At 36.8% G+C, this 24,052-nt stretch overlaps 1 protein-coding gene across 3 annotated transcripts in view; it reads right to left on the bottom strand.

Annotated features, from left to right (window-relative positions):
• The window catches only part of FMN1 (formin 1), a 186,915-nt gene that overhangs the window by 111,356 nt on the left and 51,507 nt on the right, over positions 1-24,052 (bottom strand). For 2 of the 3 annotated variants that reach the window (XM_069858209.1, XM_069858210.1), the window contains exon 4: positions 18,651-18,768. In XM_069858209.1, coding sequence (XP_069714310.1) covers positions 18,651-18,768 — 118 coding nt within the window. Of the gene's footprint in view, positions 1-18,650; positions 18,769-20,869; positions 23,082-24,052 lie in introns of those variants that run through there. The other variant, XM_069858211.1, reaches the window with a different exon arrangement.

Raw genomic sequence — 24,052 nt, 5'->3', positions numbered from 1 at the left:
GAAATAAATTCTAGAGATTTCTTTGTTTAATCCTTGTTCTAAAGCAGAGGTAAGATAGAGATTAACAATTCTTTTATGGTTTACTTATTCCTTAAAAATAGAAAGTACTAGTTTATAAGAAATAATAAATTTAATTAATTACACTGCTACTACATAAAAGCAAATGTATCATAAATTGATATACTGCAACATACTTCATTGTCTACTATGCAGTAAACTGACATTCTACAGCATAAGCTTCTTTTGTTTCTTTCAATCACTGTATTTCTTCTTTAACTAAAAGAAACTATCTATTGGACAGAAGCTGACACCTTGTAAAGTACTTTTTAATAATTCCTCTCAAGCAAACATTTATTTCTGTGTGTAAGATATTAAAATGAAAAAGAAATACACATCACAATTATAGTTTTGCAGAACACAAACTAACTCATGTCCATTCCTTCCCTATTTTTTGTGGAAGTCACCTTAATTTGGTATAATTCTACATGGATAATTAACATGCCAAGAAAATATACTGCACACAGGAATGACAATCCAAATCACTAAAACACTGAATAATTTGACTAGAAACAATAATCGTATCCATATAATTCCAGAAATAATTTTCTGAGCAGTTGGGCAGCATAATAACGAAGTTTAATTATGCAATGGTGCTGGGATCCTGCTTAGAATGGTAAAATAACAACAGCAGATTAAACAGTAGTGACAAGTTAATGGTAGGAATTGTATTGTGAACAAAATGTAGGTCAGGCTTTATAAACTACTAAGTTCTAAGCCCCATTTAACTTACAGAGGATCCATTTAGGCTATTAAAACAATCCAGAAATACTGTAAACTCTAAGGTATCAATGAGTAATTTGTCTAGGTTACAAATTAACTATGCCAGCGCTTAAGAAATCTGATGTGGCTCTGCATGCAGCCTGCCTGATTCTCACGTAATCACTGCAACTCATCCAGCCTTATTAGCTAAGACGTATGCACATATGTGGATAGTTCTCAGAGCCAGCAGAGATATCAGCTTACAAGTGAACTGTATGACCTCCCATTTCCTGGTGCTGCAATATCTTAAGGGCCATCTAGACTGACATGGAAATAAAGCCTCTAATCACAGAACCACAGAATGCCTGAAGTTGGAAAGGACCTCTGGAGGTCTTCTGGGCCAATCCTTTCCCTAGAGCATGTTGCCCAGGACCACAACCAGACAGCTTTTGAATGCTTCCATGAACCTCTATCCTCCTCATCCTCTCTGGGCAACATGTGCCAGTGCTCAGTCCCCCTCACAGTGAGAAAGTGATGTTTAGCTGGACCCTTCCGTGTTTCAATGCACGCTCACACTGCTCTTGTCACTGGGCACCACTGAAAATACCACCTCTTTGTATTACTTTATAGAGCTGAGCTGATCTTGTGTCACAATGTGACTTCACTGTTTTCCATGCCAGCAGATCCCCTAGTTTGTGTAATGTCACAGGTGTGTGTATTTTCTGAGGTTTTAAAGTCATCCATTATGCTGGATAACAGAAGACTGATTGTACAAACATCCTGTTGTACTTGCCTGGTCTCCAAATAGCCTGCCAGGAAGACAGTGGCTGCAGGGCACTAGTAAGTTAGTTATCCCTAATACAGATATTACTCTGAAGCGCTTTTGAAACAAACAAATCAGACACAAATCAGATGGCAAGTGCCCCTATCCTGAAAAATGACCACAAGCAAATTAGGATTTAATTACTGAGAAAACAAATAAAAAGGTTAGTCCTTTACATAGGGCAAACAAGCAAAGAAGTAAACAATCTCACTGCATAGATTCAGCTCCAACCAGCTCTAACTGTTAATTTTCATATACTACTTTTAATTTACTACATTCTCCTTTTGTTTGAGATGACTCCATCCCCAAGAAAAAATTAATAAATGATGGAATTTGTTGCCCATTTGGGCATACTCTTTACTTATGTAACTTCATGTTTCTAGCAGTCAATAATTATAACCCACTGCAGCTAAAGCAAGCTTTCATAAAACTAGATGTTTTTTCTAAGACAGTGAGATAAACCAGATATATATTATAAAGTTCTAAATAAATATAAACATTTGTTACATCTGCTGGTAGTTCGCGATGTATTTTTAAACACTAGGTTAGTGAAAAATCTTTCACTAAAATACATTAAAAAAAGTAACATGAAAAGTACAAAGCATGTAGGAAGCTGGATAGCGGGCTTGTTGAAAACTAATGATATATGGTGACATGACAGTGCAAAGTTTCCCTTTTCTATGTTGTCATCAGAAAAACAATCATTTAGTAATTGTAAAAAAAAAAAGCCTTCTTACTGTGAAACTTAAGATTTCCATTTATTCCCATGTTTTACTGTAGTGGTAGATAAGACAGGTATCTAACAAAGTCTTGCTAATTATATGGATTTACCAGATGGACCAAAACTCTACTTAGACATTATTATCATGAGAACAATAACGGTAACAAATGACCCTCCTCTCTGCCACCACTACCACTTTTCTGCACTTTAATTCTTTACATTCACACTTCCTGCCTCTAACACATGCAATATTTTGCACCCAATGCACAACTTACATCAACATTAAACTGTGAAGATCCTTTCTTCACAAAGAAGTAGAAGAAAGAGATGCCTGCCATCTAGATCAGATCACTTTTCCTAACTCTGAGTTCAATCCAGATCATTTTCAGAGGTATAGTTATTACCAGTGAAGGTATCAGGGTTAATCTAGTCAATCACATCTTCCAGAAAAGCTGCACTAAGGCATAACAGGGGAAAAAGTAGCTACATAAGTAAAAGAAAATATCTAGTTTGGGAAGATAAGCTCATTGTAGACCATTAAAACAGCAGAATGCTGGAAAAAAAGGAGATGATGTTCTTATCAGAAACTCTTTCAGTTTCCAGAAGCCAATCCAAAGTGCAGTGAAATACAAAAAAAAAAATCTTACTTTGGGATTACCCATGTCACATATTAGCAATTTAGGTTTGGGGGCATAATGCAGTCTATTTTTGCCTCTGATGAGGCAAACTGAGAATTGCCACAGTGCAGACTGGTACAACTGGGAAATAAAAATAATTCAGTTTCATAGTGAATAAAATTATCTCTACTGAAATAAGCCAAAAGCATATTACTCCTACTATCTGATCTCAGTAGCCAAAAATCAGGTGTAAAAAACGAAAAAACAGCAAAAAGATAGTAGTACGTTTCCAGTACACTCTACCAGCAGTACAACTTGCAATTCACGAACTTTCTAAACCAGAGTAGTTGTTTGCATATTCAGTAGTTTACAAGTGAACTTTTTTTCCATAACTGTGCATTGCTGGTTTTATAATCCTGCAAGTAGAAAACATCCTGCAGTAAAAAATTAATTGCACATTAGGTAAGACCCTTTTGGTTATTTTGAAACCTCACCTGTTAAATTCATTTTATGCCTCCAATTCCTGTGCTGGAAGAAACAGTGAACAACTCTTCACCATTTACTCATTTGCTGTTTGTATGATTTTCTCACGTGTCCCCCCCGACTGATTCTTCTCCAGCTGAAAGTGTATTAGACTACATAGCTTTCCTCAAAAGGAACATATTCCATATTGTTGATTAAATTTGCCATCTTTCCCTGAACCTTTGTGTTCTACTGAACCCTCTCTGAATTAACAAAACTACAGTTTCTCACAAAATTTCAAATGTAGGCATTTATACAATCGCATTATGATGACCTAGAAGATTTTATCTTCTATTTCTTTCCTGTTACTTCCTACCAGTTCAGTTGCTTTTACATCACTACTGAGCACTAAGTTGACATCTTCCAAGATCTATTTTTACATCAAGTTCTTGTTTTTAAAAAGTAATGATCAGTTCAGAGCTCATTATGCTCTACATGCATTTACATTTTTTTTCCTCAAGTGTATGTCTTAGTAGTTCTGTATTTTGGATTTCTTTTGACATTTTATTGCATAGTCCCTCAATCTTAGAATTTTTTTTGCCTTTTCTTTTTTAATTCTCAGAAAAAAAAATTGCATTCTGATGAGTGAATGCTAAATTTGCATTCAGATCTTATCTTCTCTACTCTTTCTAACTTCATACTGGCTGGAGGCTTCCCCTTTTGAAGTCTGACTTTTCCAGTTCATTTATGAATATGTGCAGAGTGTAGAGTTGAAGAATATTTGTACCCTCAGCAAGTTTGCTGATGATACATAGCTGGGAGGAGTGGCTCATAAACTAGAAGGTGGTGCTGCTATTCAGAAGGATCTCAACAGGCTGAAGAAATGGGCTGACAGGAAACTTACGAAGTTCAACAAGACGATGTGCAAAGTCCTGCTCCTGAAGAGGAACAACACCAGGTACCAGTCCATGCTGGGAGCCAACTGGCTGAAAAACAGCTTTGCTGAAAAAGCCTTGTGGGGCATCAAGTTGAACATGAACCAGAAAGACGCTCTTGCAGCAAAGAGTGTCTTGGGCTGTGTTAGGAGGAGTCTTGCCAGCAAGTTAAGGGAGACAGTCCTTCCCCTCTATTCAGCACTGCTGAGGCCACATCTAGAGTGCTGTGTCCAGGGCTGGACTCCCGCGCACAAAAGAGATATGGAGCTTCTTAAAATCTAGCCTCATACAGGGACTCCAATATTCAGTGTACATTAAATGTTATCTCTTATAAAATCACAATTGTCCTTGTTTTGTATTGTGTGAAATACAAACATAGATAAATATAACTATGAATAAAACAAGAAAATCTGGGATAGTTTCCAGAGTGAGTAAGTAAATTATACATTCTGGTGACAAGAAAAAAGATCTCTGATTTCTTGAAAGTCTAAAAGAGGAGACTCGGAAAATGTAGAACTAGTCACTTCCACTGGGTGGCAGTTTTGTGCTCAAAACCTTAATTTTTATTTTTTCTGAAGTCAAATTATAATTCTCCAATTTATGGATATAGATATATTGTTCTTTGATTCTGGATGTAAACTACTTCTCTCATTAATTTTCATTTATTTTAATACAGCTTTTTATCTTATCCTTTTCTTAATGATTGATTTATTAAACTATTTGATAGTAACATACACATTTGAAAGTTCCTTGTTCAACCGTATGTTTTTAGAAGGTGCTTAGGAAAACCCCCACAATTTCTAGGCTGATCATCCATAGATATAGGCAATATTAGAAAGCATCATAACTTTGCTTCCAGTCATACTACATTTGGTTCTGCCCATAAACAACTGCAGGAAAAAAACAAATTATTATTTTATCTGAATTTAAACTAATATTTTAGCATTGAATGCTGCAAAACCAGAACCAGTGCAAATCTGATGACATTCTTCCTTAGACGTCTTCCAGATTTGATATCCATCTGCTTCATGATTTTAGAGTATGTTTGGAATATGCATCATATAAAGAGAAAATTGACTAAAAAGATCAAGAAAAGAAATATGGTTTTAAAAGCAAGGATTTTTTTTAAAAAATATTTTCTTCATGATACTACAATATTTGAAATGCTCCAGTTAAAGCATGGAATTAATATCTACAGCAAAGTATTGGTTGCAAGCAGGAAATGCGATTGTGTTGTAACTAAATATCCACTGCAAGGAGGAAACAACTCTATGTTCTATGACTGAATCAAACATAGTATGTAAAGAGATAAGATTATTATGGAAGCACGTGGAAAAGCTGAAGAAACGAAACCAAACATATAAAAATAGTTGAATAATTTAAGGTGGACAAGAGATGAACAAAAGGCTTAAAATATGCTAAGAAGGCAGAAATGGAATTTGTTAGAGAATCACAGGCATCGGTTCTGTGAAAACAATAAACATACAGTGTGAAACCCTGGACAAACACCTATAACTATTTATACATCGTATCTGCTGTAGCAAAGAGTGTACAAATACACTAAACAACATTAGGGGTGTACATGTATGACAGCAGAAGGCTTTATTCGTATTCTCTTGAACAGCAAATTAAAGCCAAAAGTACCTGAAACCCAAAAAGCTGACAGATACCAAAACTTACATATGGCTAAAAAGGTAAGGCAACAAATAAAGGTTGCTTATCCTGGTGTAAGCTATAAAAATACCCCAACCATATACTTTTTAATAGTTATTGTATTTAACAACTATGAGTTTTAAATTTTACCATGGAATAACCCAAAGAAAAGGAAGACAAATATTGGACTCACTTTTATAACACTGCAGTTTCTAAAATTTTGCCCATCAAAGCTAATCTTGCAAATAAAACATGTAACGCAAAACTGCTCAAATCTGCCCTTAATAATCATAAAAACCCAATTACCTAAAATAGCCGTGTATTCTAGTATTACTAGGATCTTGATATCTGAATATGAATGATTTAATCAGTATTTACTGCCCCAACTGTTCAGCTTTAGCTTTTATCCTGACCTCCTAGGGTAAACATGGTCTCAAGGCAACAGACCCATAACTTACGCAGGCCAATTTGGGTCTACGGTTTCTACAGAGGAAGCTGAGCTAGGAAATTGTGGTGTTAAGGATATTGAATGTAACATTTAGTTACATTGACCTACAAATTTGGAAGACCTTCAAAATCTGAACTGTGTGTCTATATGATCAGTAGCTGGGCTTGTTTAGCCTGGAGAAGAGGAGGCTGAGGGGTGACCTCATTGCTCTCTACAACTACCTGAAAGGAGGTTGTAGAGAGGAGGGTGATGGCCTCTTCTCCCAAGTGACAGGGGACAGGACAAGAGGGAATGGCCTCAAGCTCCGCCAGGGGAGGTTTAGGCTGTACATTACGAAAAAATTTTTCACAGAGAGGGTCATTGGGCACTGGAAGAGTCTGCCCAGGGAGGTGGTTGAGTCACCTTCCCTGGATGTGTTTAAGGCACGGGTGGACAAGGAGCTGAGAGATATGGTTTAGTGTTTGATAGGAATGGTTGGACTCGATGATCCGGTGGGTCTCTTCCAACCTGGTTATTCTATGATTCTACAATTCTACGATTCTATGATTCTATGAAGAAGTTGCATAGGCCAGAATTCCTTCATCTCAGAACTGCAGCTTTTTAGGGTAGACATGAGTGGTAGGATTTTCTTCTTCTGTTTTAAAAACAGTTCTAAAATGTTGTTTACTTATGTGCTCAATCAGAAAGGAGGGGGAAAAAATATTTTTATGGGATGGGCAATTGCAATACCTTGCTCATCTGTCCAGTTTCCAAGCAGGCAGTAAATCACAAGTGGTCTGTGACTGTAAAGACCTAAGTGTCTCTAGGACTTCCACACCGCCACCAGAGTCCTTTTAGGTAGGGCCTGCTTTGAGTGTGGGAAATGAGAAATGCTAGCAATTAAATTGTCAGGAGGAGAGGAGTTTCTGAGACCAGACTCTTCAGAAGTCCACCTAATGACAGTTTATATAGACAACATAACTTTCTTGCCCAGGGAGGGTAGGATCACTGATGGTATGTGCAGGGAAATTCTAAAAAATTCCAACATACGTTGCTTTAATTCATGCAGAAATATTTGAATACGGTCTTATTTCCTAAGAAGTATTCATGCAACTGTAACATACATGAGCAGAGTCTTATTGTGAAACTTCAGAGGGAACAGGACAAGGCTTCAAAATCCTTTGGATTTATTATTCTAATATGATGTTCACTTCATCATTATCTAAATTTTTTTTCCTGGTAGAATTAAGGATTAACTTCTTCTTTGGTGATAAGTCTTGTAAAATAATCACACTGAATATTTACCAACATTGAGTATTTGTAACTTGACTACAAAAATAAGCTATCAAATAAAGAAAATAAATCTTAGTTCTTAGACCATTTTAATTCAGCAGATTGCTGAGTTACCGTAACTGTTGAATAGTATAGTGTAGCTGTTTGAAAAGCACAAAAGCAGGAAACTGCTTAAACATGACCATCCGTGCACAGTATAAAGACACCTTCTTAACTTACAGAAATAAAGAATACAGGCTAAAGTTACTGGGGCAATACATTACACTAAAAGGAGGACTCCAAAAGAACTTCTTGTTCTTCAGAAAGTGTGTTCTAATCACTAGTGAGCTTGTACATCATCATTTGAGGATGTCTTTAGGTAGTTTTTATTTGAATAAAATTCTATTTTATTTTAGCAAAATATTTATCTATTTAAGCAAAAAATTAAGACCGAATTTTCAGAGTACTTCATGCATGCTATGGACTATATAAACTCAATACCAAATAAAGTAGCACATTTAGAAAAAGTACACAAGTTCACCACCTTCATGGCACCAGAATAAAACTAGCCAGTCTTCACTCAAAATACCACAAAACCCCCTGCTATCTCAACTGTCACAGAAGGACCTTCCAGAAGATGTCACTTTCTCTCATTTCCACACACATGGAAAAATATAAATGCTTTCAGACATGTCTTATTCAGTTATGTCAGGAACTTCGACAAGCAATTGCAGAAGTAAACTGAGTTCCACCTTAGCTTCAGTTACTTATCCTTCATTCCCTTTCTTAAAGCACAATTAAGTCTCCTTTTCCTTCAAAAAACATCCCTACTGATGAGAAAGAAATACACCAGTTCTCAATTGTGATATTCTTCAAGTCTTAACTTTGCAAAATTTCACACTCAGAATTGTGGGATAGATCTGAAACTCGAAGAAATCAACCGAAGTTCCACTCACTTTAATGGGGTGGCAGCCACTGAAACGTAAGTCACAAAGTAGAATTCCGAAAACAGTTCCTCATCCATATTACAGAACTTCTGTAATCTTTATAAAATTTCAGTCCTAACCAGTGGTAGGTACTGTGGACTATCATTTTTATTCCATCATGGGAAAGTAAATACTGCCTTTACAGTAACAAAAGACACCATGGACTAGACACAGATGGACAACATGACACTGTTCCACCCACCTGGTGGTCCCTCGTTGTAAAGCTTTAGGCGAGCTAGAGACAAAAGCATAAGCGAGATTGTATTTAAGCTATACACAGGGAATTTTTACACTCTTAATATGTTTCCTTGCAGAGAGTCAGGCAGACTACTTGTTTTTTATTCGTTACTATAAACTTATACCTCAGCCAATATTTTCGGCACCCATTTGTATCATTTTGTCACGCCAAAAATTATCAACTGTTTAAGAACTGCTTAATACCTCAAGCATTCCTAGACACTAACACTGACCACCAAATGAAAATCAAATAGTATGTATTTAAATAAATCTCTACCATGTAAAACATCCCATGGACCTTCCTTAGTTAACCATAGGCCTCATGTCACACTTACTATTAGGACATACTTGTGAATACCTCTGTAAAGCTTCCAGCTTGATATATATACAGAATTGCATGTGGCACACTGTAGAATGATCAAATAATTTATTTCATCAATTCCTCAAGATTTTCAGTTGGAAGATACAATTGTGCTCACTCATTCTTATATTTTCATTTCGCTTGGTAAGGCAAGGAGAGCAATGCAAATCAGAAAAAGCTTAGCCTCTTCTGATAGAGGGTGGGGTGGAAATGCTTTCAAAAATTCCTTGTTTTCCTTTTTAAGTTGTTTTAAAAACTTGTACTTTAAAAAAGGTAGACTGTGAAGTAACACTGGCTAATGTATGACATGTGCCACCAGGTAGGAGAAGTAAAGCATATATTACTTGTGATTACTAAAGTATGAGGATGCTTCATTGTTTTGCAAAGAAAATGCATACTACAGCATACAAGTTTTTCCTTACTGCATAGAAAGCCAAACATGAAATAAAATCTGGATGTTTTGGACAACCTATGTAATTTATGCAAATGCTTAATGTATATTAAGTTGTATAATAACACAGAAATAATCTGAATACAGAACAGCAATAACATTTACAAATATACACAAATACATGCTCATGTAAATCTTTGTCATGATATTGAACAAGCTGCACTGTTCATCACCATTACTAAAAGAAAAGGTACATGTTTTCATGGGTAAATCTGGTGACCTGAAAATTTAATCTACAACTTCGGAGATACTGGATACAGTGGGTCACAATATTTTCAATACCAGTATTCATTCTCCAAAACTGCTTCCAAAAGCAGTATACATACTCCAACGTTATTCAGTATTATTCTATTTGTGTTCAAAACTGAGGTGCAAAAATTGTCTCTTCTACTTTGATAGTAAAACAACTTACCTACTTCAATAATTGTAAATAAAATCTTATATGAAAACCTTTCCCACAGAAATCTCCATAAATTATGTGTCGAATGGGTGAGTTACTCCTTAAACTTTACATAAGCAATTTAGGAACCTTCCCTGCCATGATCTCAAAACTTCAAGTGGAAAGTAGAAGCTTTGAAGATAAATGACCTATATAGCCACTTCTGGCCAGTACATTCATTTTTGTAAAACATCTTACTTATTAAACTCAGTATGTGGAAGCATGCAAAATAGCATTAACACAATCAAAAAGTAATTAAAGAACAAAAGCAGGAAAACTTGAGTGCAATTTACCTCTCTTGAGATGTACCACACCCTGTAGCATAAAGGAAATAATTAACATTTAACTGAGCTGATTCATTACATTACAGAATAGTGAGGGTTTCTTAATTTTTTCTCCCTCCTTGTTAATCCTTGATCCCATCGTTTTCAATATTACCTTTTAATATAGTTCTTGTTTCCTCCTCTATTATTCCCCCGAGTAATTTTCCCCTTTAACCACCAGGTGTCATAAGGGAATCCACTCACCACAGCTGCACCTTTTTTGTTATTAATATATTATTTTTACAGGTACATCAGTGTGACCTTCCAGCCTTTTTCAGGCTACAGTCCTAAAGACCAGCAAATATTTAGATTTTTCTTCCAATAAACACTGTCATGCACAGCTTTGAAAATATGTTATTTGTTCAATCTTGAAATGGTGTATAAAGCATAATTTTCACACAGAAGTAATCCTGGGAGAAATGCATTTGTTTGAAATACTACATGAATGCAACATTTTAAGTAGACAAATTGAGGCTTACACAGATGATTGGTCACTGAGAGCCCAAATCTTAGGTTTATAAAAAAGCTGACAAACAGAATTCCTTAAACTTTCTGAGCACTAATTTGACCAAGTTTTACGTTTAACCATCCTTCATAGAACTGTGAAATTAAAGTTTATTTGTGCTTAAAGAAATTCTTACAATTACCCATTTTGTAGGGATAGAGGATTGGCTAAAAGAATACTGAATGTTGTTTTGACATATTATTCTATCCTTCCCTCACCCCATTCCATCTACTCATATCTGTCCTCATTTCTTTACTTTCTATTGAACCTGAACTCTTTTACATCCCATAATTCAATACATATAAAGTCATTCATTACCCAGATTGGGAAATAAGCAAACGTCCTTCACTTCAATTTATTTTTTTTCTTTTAGACTTTTAAGGGAAGGAAGAACCCTCCAAGCCTAAAATGTCAATGATTTTTATCACCTTAAAGATTCTGGTACAGTGAAAATACAGAAGATGTGAGGAAGGCAAACAGATGGAGAGGAACACGTGTAGAATAAACAGTCCTAAACAAGCTAATACTATCTGGATGTTGAGATAATACAGAAGACATGAGAGTCAACTTACTACAGCAGTTGAAGTAACTTCACAATACTCATTGAATTCCCTGAGAACAACAGAATGATACCCACAGAAAAGCAGCCTCCTGAAGGAAAAAAACAGCAACTCCTTGATTGTCTGTTATGGAAATGAAGAAAATAGTTCTTACTCCTTCTAACTGCAAAGCAGTATAAAGCACTATTCAGAAGCAGTCACCTGAGTAACTTATCTACTTGATCGTTCCTCAGGTGAGTTTACAGCTACAGTTCATTTACCTGACAGTAGAATTTAATAGCTTGCCATTTTCACCCTCCCAGGAAGGCAACATTAGAGGTACTGCTGCTGGGGACATCCTGCATGATTTCTTTCTCAATAAAGGCCTTGCTTCACTTTGACAAAACCAATATATTACAGGATCGCATTTACCAAATGCAACACGGTAAACACCTTACCAGCAAACACCAGGAACAAATTTATTCTAGAATTTTGTTCATGAGTTACAGACTCTTTCTAGTCTACTTACTTCATCTAGCACAAATTTAAAATACAAAGCACTTGTTCTACATCTAGAACACTTTTGCAATCACTATATACTATTTGTAGTAAGCATAAGTTGAGAATGAAGGTATACTATACGTGCAGTATAAGTGTAAATTTAATCAAATGTGGGTGGGTATGTGAGTGAGCATAGGCATGCTACATATCCAGACACATTGCATACTGCTTCAACAATATGATTTTAGCAATTCTCAAGGTTAGAACTGCTGACAAAATTAAATCATAAGAAATGTACAATGAATAGGGTTGGCTCTTTTACAGGTACAGATACCGAGTATGTGTCTGTGCTATAGCAGAGGGGGCAAACTTGGCAAGGATTATATTGAATTTGACTAAAAAGAAATCCAAAATCAGTCATAAATCCAGATACAAATTTTCAGAGAGCATCACGGTGTTCAGATGCAGGGTTTCATTTAGACCAGTATCTAAATCTCTCAGGTTCAACTGCTGGGCCAAACAGAATTTCAGATCATGTGAACAGTGAGACTGGGTAACAGGAAAGTGAATTCAATAAAACTAAGGCATTTCTGTTATACAAAGGGCCTCATATATTTTGAAATAGAACAATGGAAATAAAATACAAAGTCATTCTTCTTGTGCTGTATACAATTGCCCTTTCACTGTGTTTCAATTATATAACAAGAATCATCTTGTAAAACCCTGTGATTGTTTAGGGCCTTTGCAATGTCACATTGGTAGGACCCATAGTGATGTCTACATTTCAAAGTAAGAACTACAGTAAAAAAAAATAATGCACAGAACTTGCCTGCATTATATTCAGATAATGGATCAATCTTAATATGCTGCTATTTGTGGCTACACAGATGCATGCATCCAGATATAACTTGTATTCTGTAAAACGTGTCCTTGTCAGGCATCTGCTGCAATAGATGCATACAGATTCAAAAACAACAGGTCTCCTAAAATGACTGCATTTCTATAGATGGTGTGCACAATGGAAATAAAGTAGGGATTTTATTGAAAAACATAACTCCCTCCTCACCATGTAATAATACAATCCTCAGTTTTCAGGAAGGCATGAACATTTTATCACTCGGTCTTAGACACACCTACCATACTGTAAGTATTATTTTTTTTGCAGATTTAAGTTTAGGAAGTCAGTATTCTTTTCCATTCTGCATCTCTAGCTAGTGTTAATAGCCCATAAACGAAAAAGGAGTTGTATTTGGCTTGAAAAATAGGTTAGGATTCTTAGCCTGATGCTATGGATGGGTAAACTGAAGCTTGGAAACTTATAACTTTCCTGAAATCATCCCAGAAGGTAACAAAAGCACTGGAAATTGAACACAAGCATCCTAACAACAAATCTTCAGCACTAACAGATACTTATATTTTTATTTCTATCTCAAGAGGCACAGTATGAATGATAGTATCAGCTAGAGTGGGAGAGAAAAGCAAAGGAAATTTCTGTTGCTTGGTTGATGTTGAGGAGTTTTTAAAATATTTTCAAAGTAAATCTTAGCAGACAGGACTGCAAGATATCTGGAAAAGTGGCTGCTGCATTCATCAGCACATGCACAACCCATTTATCTCAGAATGCAGACATTTCCAAGCAGCATTATACCAAATCCACAAAATTATAGCTTCAGTTGGCATAAGCAAGGGGAGAAAACATCATTGTACTTCAGAGGAATATAACATGGCTGCAACAACCTGGCTTGTAATAAAAAACTCAGCTTCAGGCCTTATGAGGAACAGCTGAGAGAGCTGGGGTTGTTTAGCCTGGAGAAGAGGAGGCTGAGGGAAGACCTCATTGATCTCTACAATCACCTGAAAGGAGGTTGTAGAGAGGAGGGTGATGGCCTCTTCTCCCAAGTGACAGGGGACAGGACAAGAGGGAATGGCCTCAAGCTCCGCCAGGGGAGGTTTAGGCTGTACATTAGGAAAAAATTTTTCACAGAGAAGGTCATTGGGCACTGGAAGAGTCTGCCCAGGGAGGTGGTTGAGTCACCTTCCCTGGAAGTGTTTAGGGCATGGGTGGACAAGGTGCTAAGGGGCCTGGTTTAGTGTTTGATAGGAATGGTTGGACTCGATGATCCTGTGGGATCCCTGTTTAAGGCCACAAAGGAAGCTTATGTTAAAGTACGATAAGAAACCATGTTCTTATCTCTGATCTCTCTGTTCAGATCATTTTGCCTCTCCTTCTCTCACATAAGCTGATTATTCTCTGCATTTACATCATAACCAGTAAGTGATTTTTCTTGCTGGGAACCTAGACCATAGGGAACGAAGGCTCCAGTCTATTTGAAACTTGGCAATAAACCTCTGACATTATTCTGTATGTCATTTGCCATTTACTTACAGACTTTTTGTTTAATGAGCTTTCTCAGTCATTCCCTGATTTTCTTTCCTATCATGAAAACTGTGCTTACAGCATCATGGGCTATTGTTATAGAAATTACGGCCCTATAGAGACAGCATTACTTCACTGCAGATTTAAGGATTATAAAGAGACAGACTGAGAGAACAGGGGTTTTTAATGTTAAATACAGATATTTGAATGAAGAAGAAAACATGTAATGCAAAAAAATATTAAATGGATTAAAGTTTCAATTTGATTTTTTTTAACATTTTCTCCAGCAGGAATGTCAAATACTCCTCTCTTTTCACTTTTTAAATTCCTGTTTTGCTTAAGCAAAAGAATAAGCTCTCTCTGTTTTATAGAAGAGAACTATTTTGATCCTAATGATTAAAAATGCATTTTTAACAGGAATCACAGGATATGTATATCTCTGTCACCTTAATGTGGTGACCATTCTTCAAATATATGTAGTTTTATGAGCAGCATGTCTAAACTCCTTTTCTTGGATGTGAGAGGCAGCCAGTGATGATCTAGTCACATGCAGCAGCTGAGACATTCATTATGCTTGGATTCTAAGCAATCTAGTATCACAGATGAGTTCATTCAGCATGGAAATAAATTTGCCTCCTCTACCTCGCTTGATATCTTCACCATGTAAAATAGCTGGCATATCTACCCTTCTATCAGATTTAATGCTTGGGAAATAGAGAAATCTCTCTAAGAATTATGGAAGAAAAAGAAAAATAAACTTTTCATGAAAACAGAACAGAACTTTAGGACTAGAGAAATTTCCATGGAATAATTCTATAAGTATAAATTAAAATTTCCTTTTTTTCCAGTCTTCCACGATGTAACTGGTTTAACGTACTACAGATTTTCTAGACTTCAGCCATTTTAGAGTACACACTTCAAAGAAGTACCAGTTTCTGCAGAGAACCATGTAAGCAGCTTGTGCTAATTACAGAGAGCCAGTTGACAACACGGTCACTTGCTCTATGGAAACAGACGAATTAAAGTATTAAGAAAACATAAGCTATGCCAAAATGTCATAATATCATCCTTTAATTCAAAGTTTACAACTCGAGATTTGGGTGTTGGGGGGTGACAATACTATGACTACACAAGATGTTATCAAAGGCATGAAAAAAACCTCTTGGAGAGCTTTATTTTGTTCACTAACTTCTTTCACTTCTAATGTTCCTAACAGGCCTAGTCAGCCACACACACGTGTTCCTTGTTATGTCCATTTGCTTTTCAGTCGGTTTCCCACATACCAAGCCAGACTATGAGCCTCAGAAGGGAGTTAGCTGCTTCTCCAAGCTGCTATGAGTCACTGTGATGTCTGCTGTCTAGGCCAAATTAAGCCTGAATTTCTTGCTTCCAGTAGGCAGCAAGAACAATGAGCATGGCAAGGAGGTGAGAAAAGATTAAAAAGCTAGTAATCCTCACCCTTAATAGCCCTCCTTTTCTGTCAGTTGCCATAGCGTATGGGGATGAAGGAAGCAAATAGACGACACAGTGCAGAATTGTGAGAAAGTTTACAGTACTCCAGCTTTCAAATTTCTACTGTTACTTTAAGTACTAATTTCTCATGACAAACAAAAAAAATCTATGCTACCATATAAACTATGTACAAATTCTTGTAGCCTGTTAGAAACACAAAAACTTCGGTCCACAGATTTATCCTTGGATGTGATCAAAATTGTGACAGATATATTTTGTTTAAATCTAAAATAAAGCTGTGCTAAATGAATAATTACCTAATAATTCAGCCTATTATTGTTGTATGTACATAGATCCATATTATTTTGGTAGATTAAACTCTTAATCACAAAAATCAAAACACTAACATAAATTGTTGACTGACAGTTAACACAAAGTCCCTTCAATACTTTTTCTATGTTACAGATAATCATCTATTCAGGAACATTGGCAGAGGAAGACTGGAATCACAAACATCTCTGCAACACACACTTTTTGAACTTTATTCTGAAACTGAGAGTTTTTCATTTGAACTTAGCTGCCAGAACAAGACAGTAGGGTGAGAGATAGGGTTTCAGCTTGAGACCAGTCAGTTTTGTTTTGATCATTTATATAATATTTTTGAGAAGCCCGCTTTGTGGAGGAGTTCCTAAGGGACTGGTGGTTGTGAGGGAATTTTGAATGGGAAGAGGCATTAAGGAAAATGCCAGTATACACATGCACTTTGAAGGTACCAATCACTATTGGAGAGAAGATACTCAGTTTAGAAGTAATGCCATACTGCCACTTCCATATTTTTTTTAAATCACAAACCTCATCCCAGAGTAATAAGACCAACACTGAATACAAACTCTCTTTTTTAATTGTATCAGCACCACCCTTGGAACAGTACCTTCCTTCACTTGCAGGAGACTGCATAAATTCATTCTTGTACATAGTACTTTAAAATAGTCACCCTAGCACACAAAAAGGCAGATATAACTGATCCATCATATGCAATTCTACAACTGCTTGCAGTGTTCTTGCTGCCACAACTGACTTCTGGGCATCCATGAACAGCTGAAAGAAACACAAACCTGCTAATCACTGAGGTATACCTGTAACTCTACTGCAATCTTAACATACGTTGAAATATAGTGCTTCCCTATTCCCTGTAAAAGCACTGCTTCTGTCTCATCCTAGCTGAATCACCAGCAGTTTGCTTTCATTCAAATCCCTCTCTGTGCCAGACACCAGAGTGACTAATGAACTGCAGAATCTGGTCTGTATAAAAATTTGACTTCACAAACTAATCATCAGCATGTTGATGACACTGCCACCCAAAATATCACAGTAACAAAAGAGTAACAATTTACATAGGCTTTAAGCCACCCTGTCCTTCCTATTCAAATTTCAGAAAAGCATGACCTAATTCCTCTACAAGTAGTAGAATCTGGAGCTTTCGTTAATTAAGCTTCTTTTCCTTATTTCAGCATATGTTTTTGCCATAGATGATTACAGTCAATAGGAAAAAAATATTTATTTTGGTAAAATTAAATACAACAAGCATATAGCCTATAAAAATCTAAAAATAACAGAAAGAGCCTGTAGCACTACTTGTGTGCAGCTAAATACCTGTCCTGGTGATGCAGTGATAGGCTCCCACAACTCTGATCAGATGCATTGCAAATTCAACTCTGTCTATATTAGAACCATGTTGTTCCAGTCAAAACCAAGTTTTCTGAAAACTTCCAGCAACTTTTACGTTTCCACTTTACAAAAAAATGAGGATTAAGACAGAGAAAACCGAGGAAAGAGGGAGAAAGAAGTAATACACTGAACAATACAAAGCAGTAGATCCACTACTCCCATTTATTCTTTCTCATAGACAAGACAAAGTGCATATTCACCGGAACTGGAAATTGCCAGACAGGATTACCCTGTACATTTTCTCACAGTAAGATAGTATAAAAGCTTGTTTTTTAATTCCACTTAATCCTTTCAAGGTGATATTTTCTAAGATCTATAAGTACATGAAGAACAGATGGTCTATTCCTTTAATTTCGATATTTCAGACAATTCCACTGTTAATGACTAATTTCTGAGTAACAAGGACTTCCTGTTTAATATTTAAGAATACAGATTTGAAACAGAGTTGTGATGGCTCCAATAACTACCTTTTCCCTTGTAAATATGTTATGTAAGTATTTATCTAATAACAAAAAATTAAGAAATATTTTTCTATGGAAAATTTATCAGATAGCTAGTGAACATCATGCTTCAGGCATACCCTTTCATACACCTCTACAGTACGATATACATAGCTAGCTATAAAAGTGATCTGAGCAGATATGAGTATTTCTGTATTTATACAGAAGCTGTAATGATAGCATTCATTACTTTTCTTCTGGACACTATCTGAACAAAATCTGCAGCCAGACTTGAGGTGGGCAGGTCACTGCCTCCTGCATTCACAGACAATGGAAAAGACAGTCAGGTTTCCATTTGTTCACTATACTGTCACTCATTTGAACAGGGCTCCAGTAGAAATGGATAACCTAACATCAAAAAACCCACTTCATCACAAATTTATACAGACAAGCATTTAGATTTCAACACAGATTTGGCTGTTTCCATTTCAGTTGCTGAACAAGTAGCAGTAAAGAACACATCCAAAATATAAGATGTTTTTCCAGATAAGAAAATACCATGACTTATCACAATCTATGTATTAAGCAAGATTAATAATGCCATAAACAAATTTCTGCAAATGTATCACCTGTTTGTTTTACCTGCTTCTGTGTACTTTAATCCTACTTTTACTTCTTCATGGTTTGCTTTTGGTGGTGGCCAGACAGTCTGAAGTCTTCCTGGAGTCTTGTCATCTTGCTCTGAGGGACTCAGGTCAGGCTGTTAAAAATTACAAAAGAAAAAATTAACATCTGCAGTGTCAATTGATTCCAAATATCAACTTCCATACTTAGCGCTACATGTATACTTCAGAATGTTTATTCGCCTCATTCTGCAGACTAAAATAGTGCTCGGTTGGAAGGGATATAAAGAGACCTGTGTACAAAGATAACTTTAAGGAGGAAACTAACACATAATGCATGTGACATACAACGATTTGTTGAAACTGTTCACATCAATGTGGAAAGCTGTTCATCCATTGGTGAACCATAAAGGTAGTCCAGAACACTAGGGTTTTTTTCCTGTATCTTTTTTTTCAAAGTGAAAAGACCCATTTGTGCTCCTCTTACAAGTAAACATTAAAAGGATTAACCTAAGACATTATTTGACAATGTAATTTTCTGGAAGCAGAGCTAGTTTATGAAATTCCTGCCCCACCCCCAGCAGCTTGCTTGGTCCACATGTAATACTGCCACATCAAAGTACTGCTGCAGCTGTGACTGAGGCTCCACTGCCAACTAGAATGCTAAAATAAGTCTTTAAATGGGTGGGAGAAGGGGGGAGAAGAAGTACTAAACTAGCAAACAAGCATTCTTTTAGAGGTTTACATTTTGATTGTCTCCGATGTTTCTGTAATCTGATTTACGACATGCTACTACGAGTAATCGCATAGGTACAACTGCAGCAACGGAAAAACCTTTATGAAAGTGGCCCCATAAATGGCACACATGAGCAAGGAAAAAGAAAAGGCAAGGGCCTTTTACTCTAGCTGTGCCTTGAAGAAAATGTACAATTGTACGAGACCAGACATTAAGAAGACATTTAATAAAAACCACGCCCACTGACTCCAGTGCTTCCACCCTCCCTGTGTGTGATGACAGCTTCCCAAATAGGTTTGCTGTGAGCCACACAAATGCATATGCTGGCACAGCACAGGGAATGGTGTAAGCAGGAAGAAGCGAGCCAGGAATGCGAAGGGCAGGCACAGACTGCAATTGTTATACATGCCATGGCCAACCAGTACCTCTTTTCTCCTCCCCATAGGTAATTTGGTACAAACTGGTATTGTCAGTCTATGCAGGTGTCAGTCAAGATTTTTGAAGAATTTTTAATTTTATATAAGAATAAACACTTGAAAGGGAGTACAACCAAACAGCAAATTAATGTACGTAGCTTCAAGTTTAAGGTCCAATCTGGAAAATTTAATCACTCAGATAATTTCCTCTTTAGCCAACAAGAACAACATTCTAGACTGATTATATATGGCAAAGATCTAACTGTTAAGAATTTGGGGATGGGGAACCCCAAACCAAGCATTATTCATTTAAGTAAAGAGTTCAAATCATGCTCATATTCATTTATCGTTATGGCTCCATGAAAACTTAGCATATATATTATTTTTTCATTTCTTAAAAATACAGTAACTGAATCTCCACATGCATAAGTATTAACCTTGCAAATACTTACATTAATGCATAACTTGAGTCATCTCATTGGAATCACTAAGCTATACATGGATAAGGTTAAATGCTTATTCATATTTGCAAAGCCAGATATATGCATGCAAATAAGAAAAACATTACTTTAAATTCTACATCTTGGATAATCTGAGTTGAAAATCATCCATAACTTCTAGTATCAGCTTTTATCACAGAATTATTCATAAAGGTAAAATCAAATTTTACTTTTAAAAATAAAAAGCTGAATGAAACAAATCAGAGTGAGATTGAGAAACTATTAAATAATACTATAGTAAATATTTGCATCCTCATACTGACTTACATCGATGCCTAACATATGGGCAACTATTTGGTAAGGTTCTTTTAAAATCAGAAATTGATTATTAAGTTCTCACTTCTAATTGAAAGGCTTTGACTGTATCAACGGTTCTAACTGAATTCCACTACAACTGCAGATGATCAAGTATTTTGACAAATTAGCCCCAAGATTTCTTCAGTTGGGAATCCAAAATTTGAGACTGCCAAAAGAAGAGGACAATTCTAACATTTGACCTTAAATCCCCACCAATATTTTTTAAATAATAAATTATTTTTCATCCATCTACTTCCAAATCTTAGCAAGAAAAAGTAATTCAACCTACAGATTTCTCTGATGGTCCATCCCCAGGTTTTGATATTGACCTTTCAAATACAGCTTTCAAGGATTCTTTTTCATTTCTCATTTTGCGTTTTATGGCTTCCAGCTCTGAAGTATCTGCAGTTGTTTCTTTTTTGGGAGGCCGTGTGAACAAAGCTTTAAAGACATCCAGCGCAGATTCAGCAGGACTTGACTTTATTTCCCCAGAGAGAAACTGTGGTTCTGTTTTGCTGGAGGCTTTGTTCTCTTGAGCTTCGTCACTTTCGTCGGTCTCCCCAGATCCCTCGCCAGAGTCCTCGGTTCTATCCTCATTCTTGGAGACGTCTATGTTTAACAAGTGCGAGAGTTGTTCCAGGAAAGTAGGACTTGCTTTAGGTTCAGCTGATTTTTTTTTAGTGGTCAAAGCTGATGTAATACCGGATTTCTTCACAGGCTGTCGTAATTTAAGCAGAGCTAAATCATTCTCCTTTGGTTTTATTTCTGTAATAGTTTCCCCATCCTCTGTGGTTATTCCCTTTTTCCTTACACGTAGTCCACTTAAGAAAGCGGGCAGCTGGAAAGTTTTTTCAGCCAGTGCTGGTTTTTCGAGTGATGTATTATGAACTGGAGGTATTTTTTCTTCATCTGGAAGTTCTTGACTGCATTCCCCTCTAGCAAGCAAGTGAGTGAACTGCTCATCCATTAACATTTTGTATTTTTCACTGGAGTCATGCTCCAGAATACCATCCAGCTCTTCTGGAAGCCGCTTAGAAATTGGTGGGTGTAACTCAATGTCATCTGTATCCACGGTGTCATCACTGTTGCTGTGCCCTTTTGATTCTGACTCTTCCTTATTTTGATTGTTATCGTCCAAAGCCTCAGCAGACAAAGCAGCATTATTTAGCACAGATTCACTTGTATTGTTTTCATCGGTGTCTTGGTCCTTGTACTCTATGTCCGATTCTGTATCACTTGTTGTATGAACCAAAGTACCTTGTACGAGAATAGCATCCTTGTCATCATTGTCAGATTCAGACAAAGAAGTCTGTACAAACCTTAAATGGTGAAGAAGCAATTCATTTTGTTCAACTAACTCCAGTTCCAGGTCAGTTTGCCTGCCAGACATCGGGTCAGCTTGGCCACTGGTACTATTCATGCCATGCTGATTTTCCAAGTTGTCATTACCATCATTATCATTCCTCTCATGCCAAGTGTCAACAAGAGTATTTATATTAGTGTGCAAAGGTTGAAATGCTTTAAGCACTGTTTCTTCTTTGGAAGCTGTAGATGCAAATTTAGTTGTAAATCCAAAAAGTGTTTTCACCGAAAATGTAGTGAAATGACCAGGTTCTCTTCCTGCTGTATCTTCCAGGTCTGGAAGCTCACTACAATCAGACGCTGCATTTTCTTCTTCCATGTTGTATGAAGTACAGAATAGGTTTGCTTCTAGCAGTGCTACTAACTGCTAAACCAATACTGACTCCATGCATTCAGACAGCAGATGGAACTCACCGCTGGCAACAGGCCCCTCTGCCCTGTGAGGGCATGCGGACTCCCCCAGGTCACCCTGCCCCTCCTTCCGGTTCCAGCGCTGCAGCCGGCAGCCAAAGTGTCCGTCAGGTCTCCAAACTACTTCAGGAGCAGCAAAAAGACGTAAAAAAAGAGTTCTCAGTAGCGCTGGTAACTTGTTCCCTTACACAAAGGGCTTTTTGTCACAGCAAATATGCTAGTGCGCTAATCTCGGTTGAAAATTTGACCAATGGTTACTGCTGGGACTCCTGCAATCCTACTGGCTGCACACAACTTCCTACGTGCTACTAAGTGCAGCGCAGCTACACAAACCAGCCTCCCGAACACAACTGGGCGCATTTGTACCTTGCTACTTCCTTATCCCAGTACGCCAGCTGCGAGTGGCTTTCAGCAGAGAATTCTTGATGGATTCTTTTGCATACTCTTTCCACTTTGATAAACATCTTCTTTTGTAAATCCATAATCACCAAAACATGCCAAATGGAAACCCGAAGTAATGAATCTCTATCTTCTGGTGCCACCGCCCACAGCCTGTCACAGTCCCTAGTTGCAGGCTGGCCAGAGCCAAGTTCGGTGAGTGCCCTTGAAGCCAGAGAAAGCAGGAAAAAAAAAGAAGCTCTCTTCCGATTTGCTGCAGGTTTCATCTGGAATGCAGATTTCAGCCTCCAGGGCCATGAACAAAAACCAACAAGACTGGTTTCATATTACAGCTGTCCTCAGTCTGCACAGCTATTTCTGCGAACTGTACACAGGTACTTATCAAAGGCTTTCACCACACCCAGGGACTCGGAGCTGTTTAGGTGGGCAGGTTAAACAGCCAGCCCTCAGGAACACCAAGTTAACTGTTTAGAAATCAAGGAGGCTGCCCATCTGCGCTGCATCCAAGCTTGGATTATTTCAAACCAGAATAATATGTGCTGACATATTTTTTGATAAAACCATTTATATTGCCACAGTAGTGCTACATGTGTGAGATTTGCTTTAGTTAATACTGGCAAAAACACTTGAAGGAAATCTTCAAGAATGTGTAACTCAATATTAACAGAAGTGTCAGGGATAATATATGTGTGTGTATATATATATTTTTGTAATACACATATAAATAAAGTGCTAAACACTCTTAAGCACCTTTAATATTCAGAAAGTTGGTAACATTTAGGCAAGGTTCTGGTCAAAAGTCTCCTTTTTTTTCTTCTCTTGTTGTTGGAAGTACTGAGACTGTAAATCTGCACAAATTTATATTATTCTTCTTCCCTGTTTTTTATGAAGGTTTTTGTAGTCAATTTCCACATTGCTGCCTTAGAAATTCAAAGATGCTATTCTTTTGGGTTTTGTTGCATCCAATTTAGACAGTCATTCTACAATCAGCCATTTAGCTGTGATGAGTAATCTTAATCAAGAAACAAGCAACAATGGAAAAGCTGTCCTTCACAGGGAAATCAACTGCGGATCACACCGCTGTTGTCAAAATACTGAAAAATGTTTACTGAAAAGCTGAATATTGCAGACAACATGCAACAACAAAGTATCCCAATACATTTAACTTTTGGTTAAATGCTTAAAAATGTAGGTTGTACAAAAAGCACATGTTTACCTTTTCCATATACTATAAAAGATTGCAAAATCAACAGGAAAAGTTATTGGTAATTACTGCAGGAAGGAAATTTCCTGAAAATCA

Source organism: Phaenicophaeus curvirostris, chromosome 5 (genome assembly GCF_032191515.1).
Source record: "Phaenicophaeus curvirostris isolate KB17595 chromosome 5, BPBGC_Pcur_1.0, whole genome shotgun sequence".
NCBI classification, from domain to species: Eukaryota; Metazoa; Chordata; class Aves; order Cuculiformes; family Cuculidae; genus Phaenicophaeus; species Phaenicophaeus curvirostris.
Note: the sequence above shows the minus strand (reverse complement) of the source record. Positions and strands in the feature narration are given on the sequence as shown.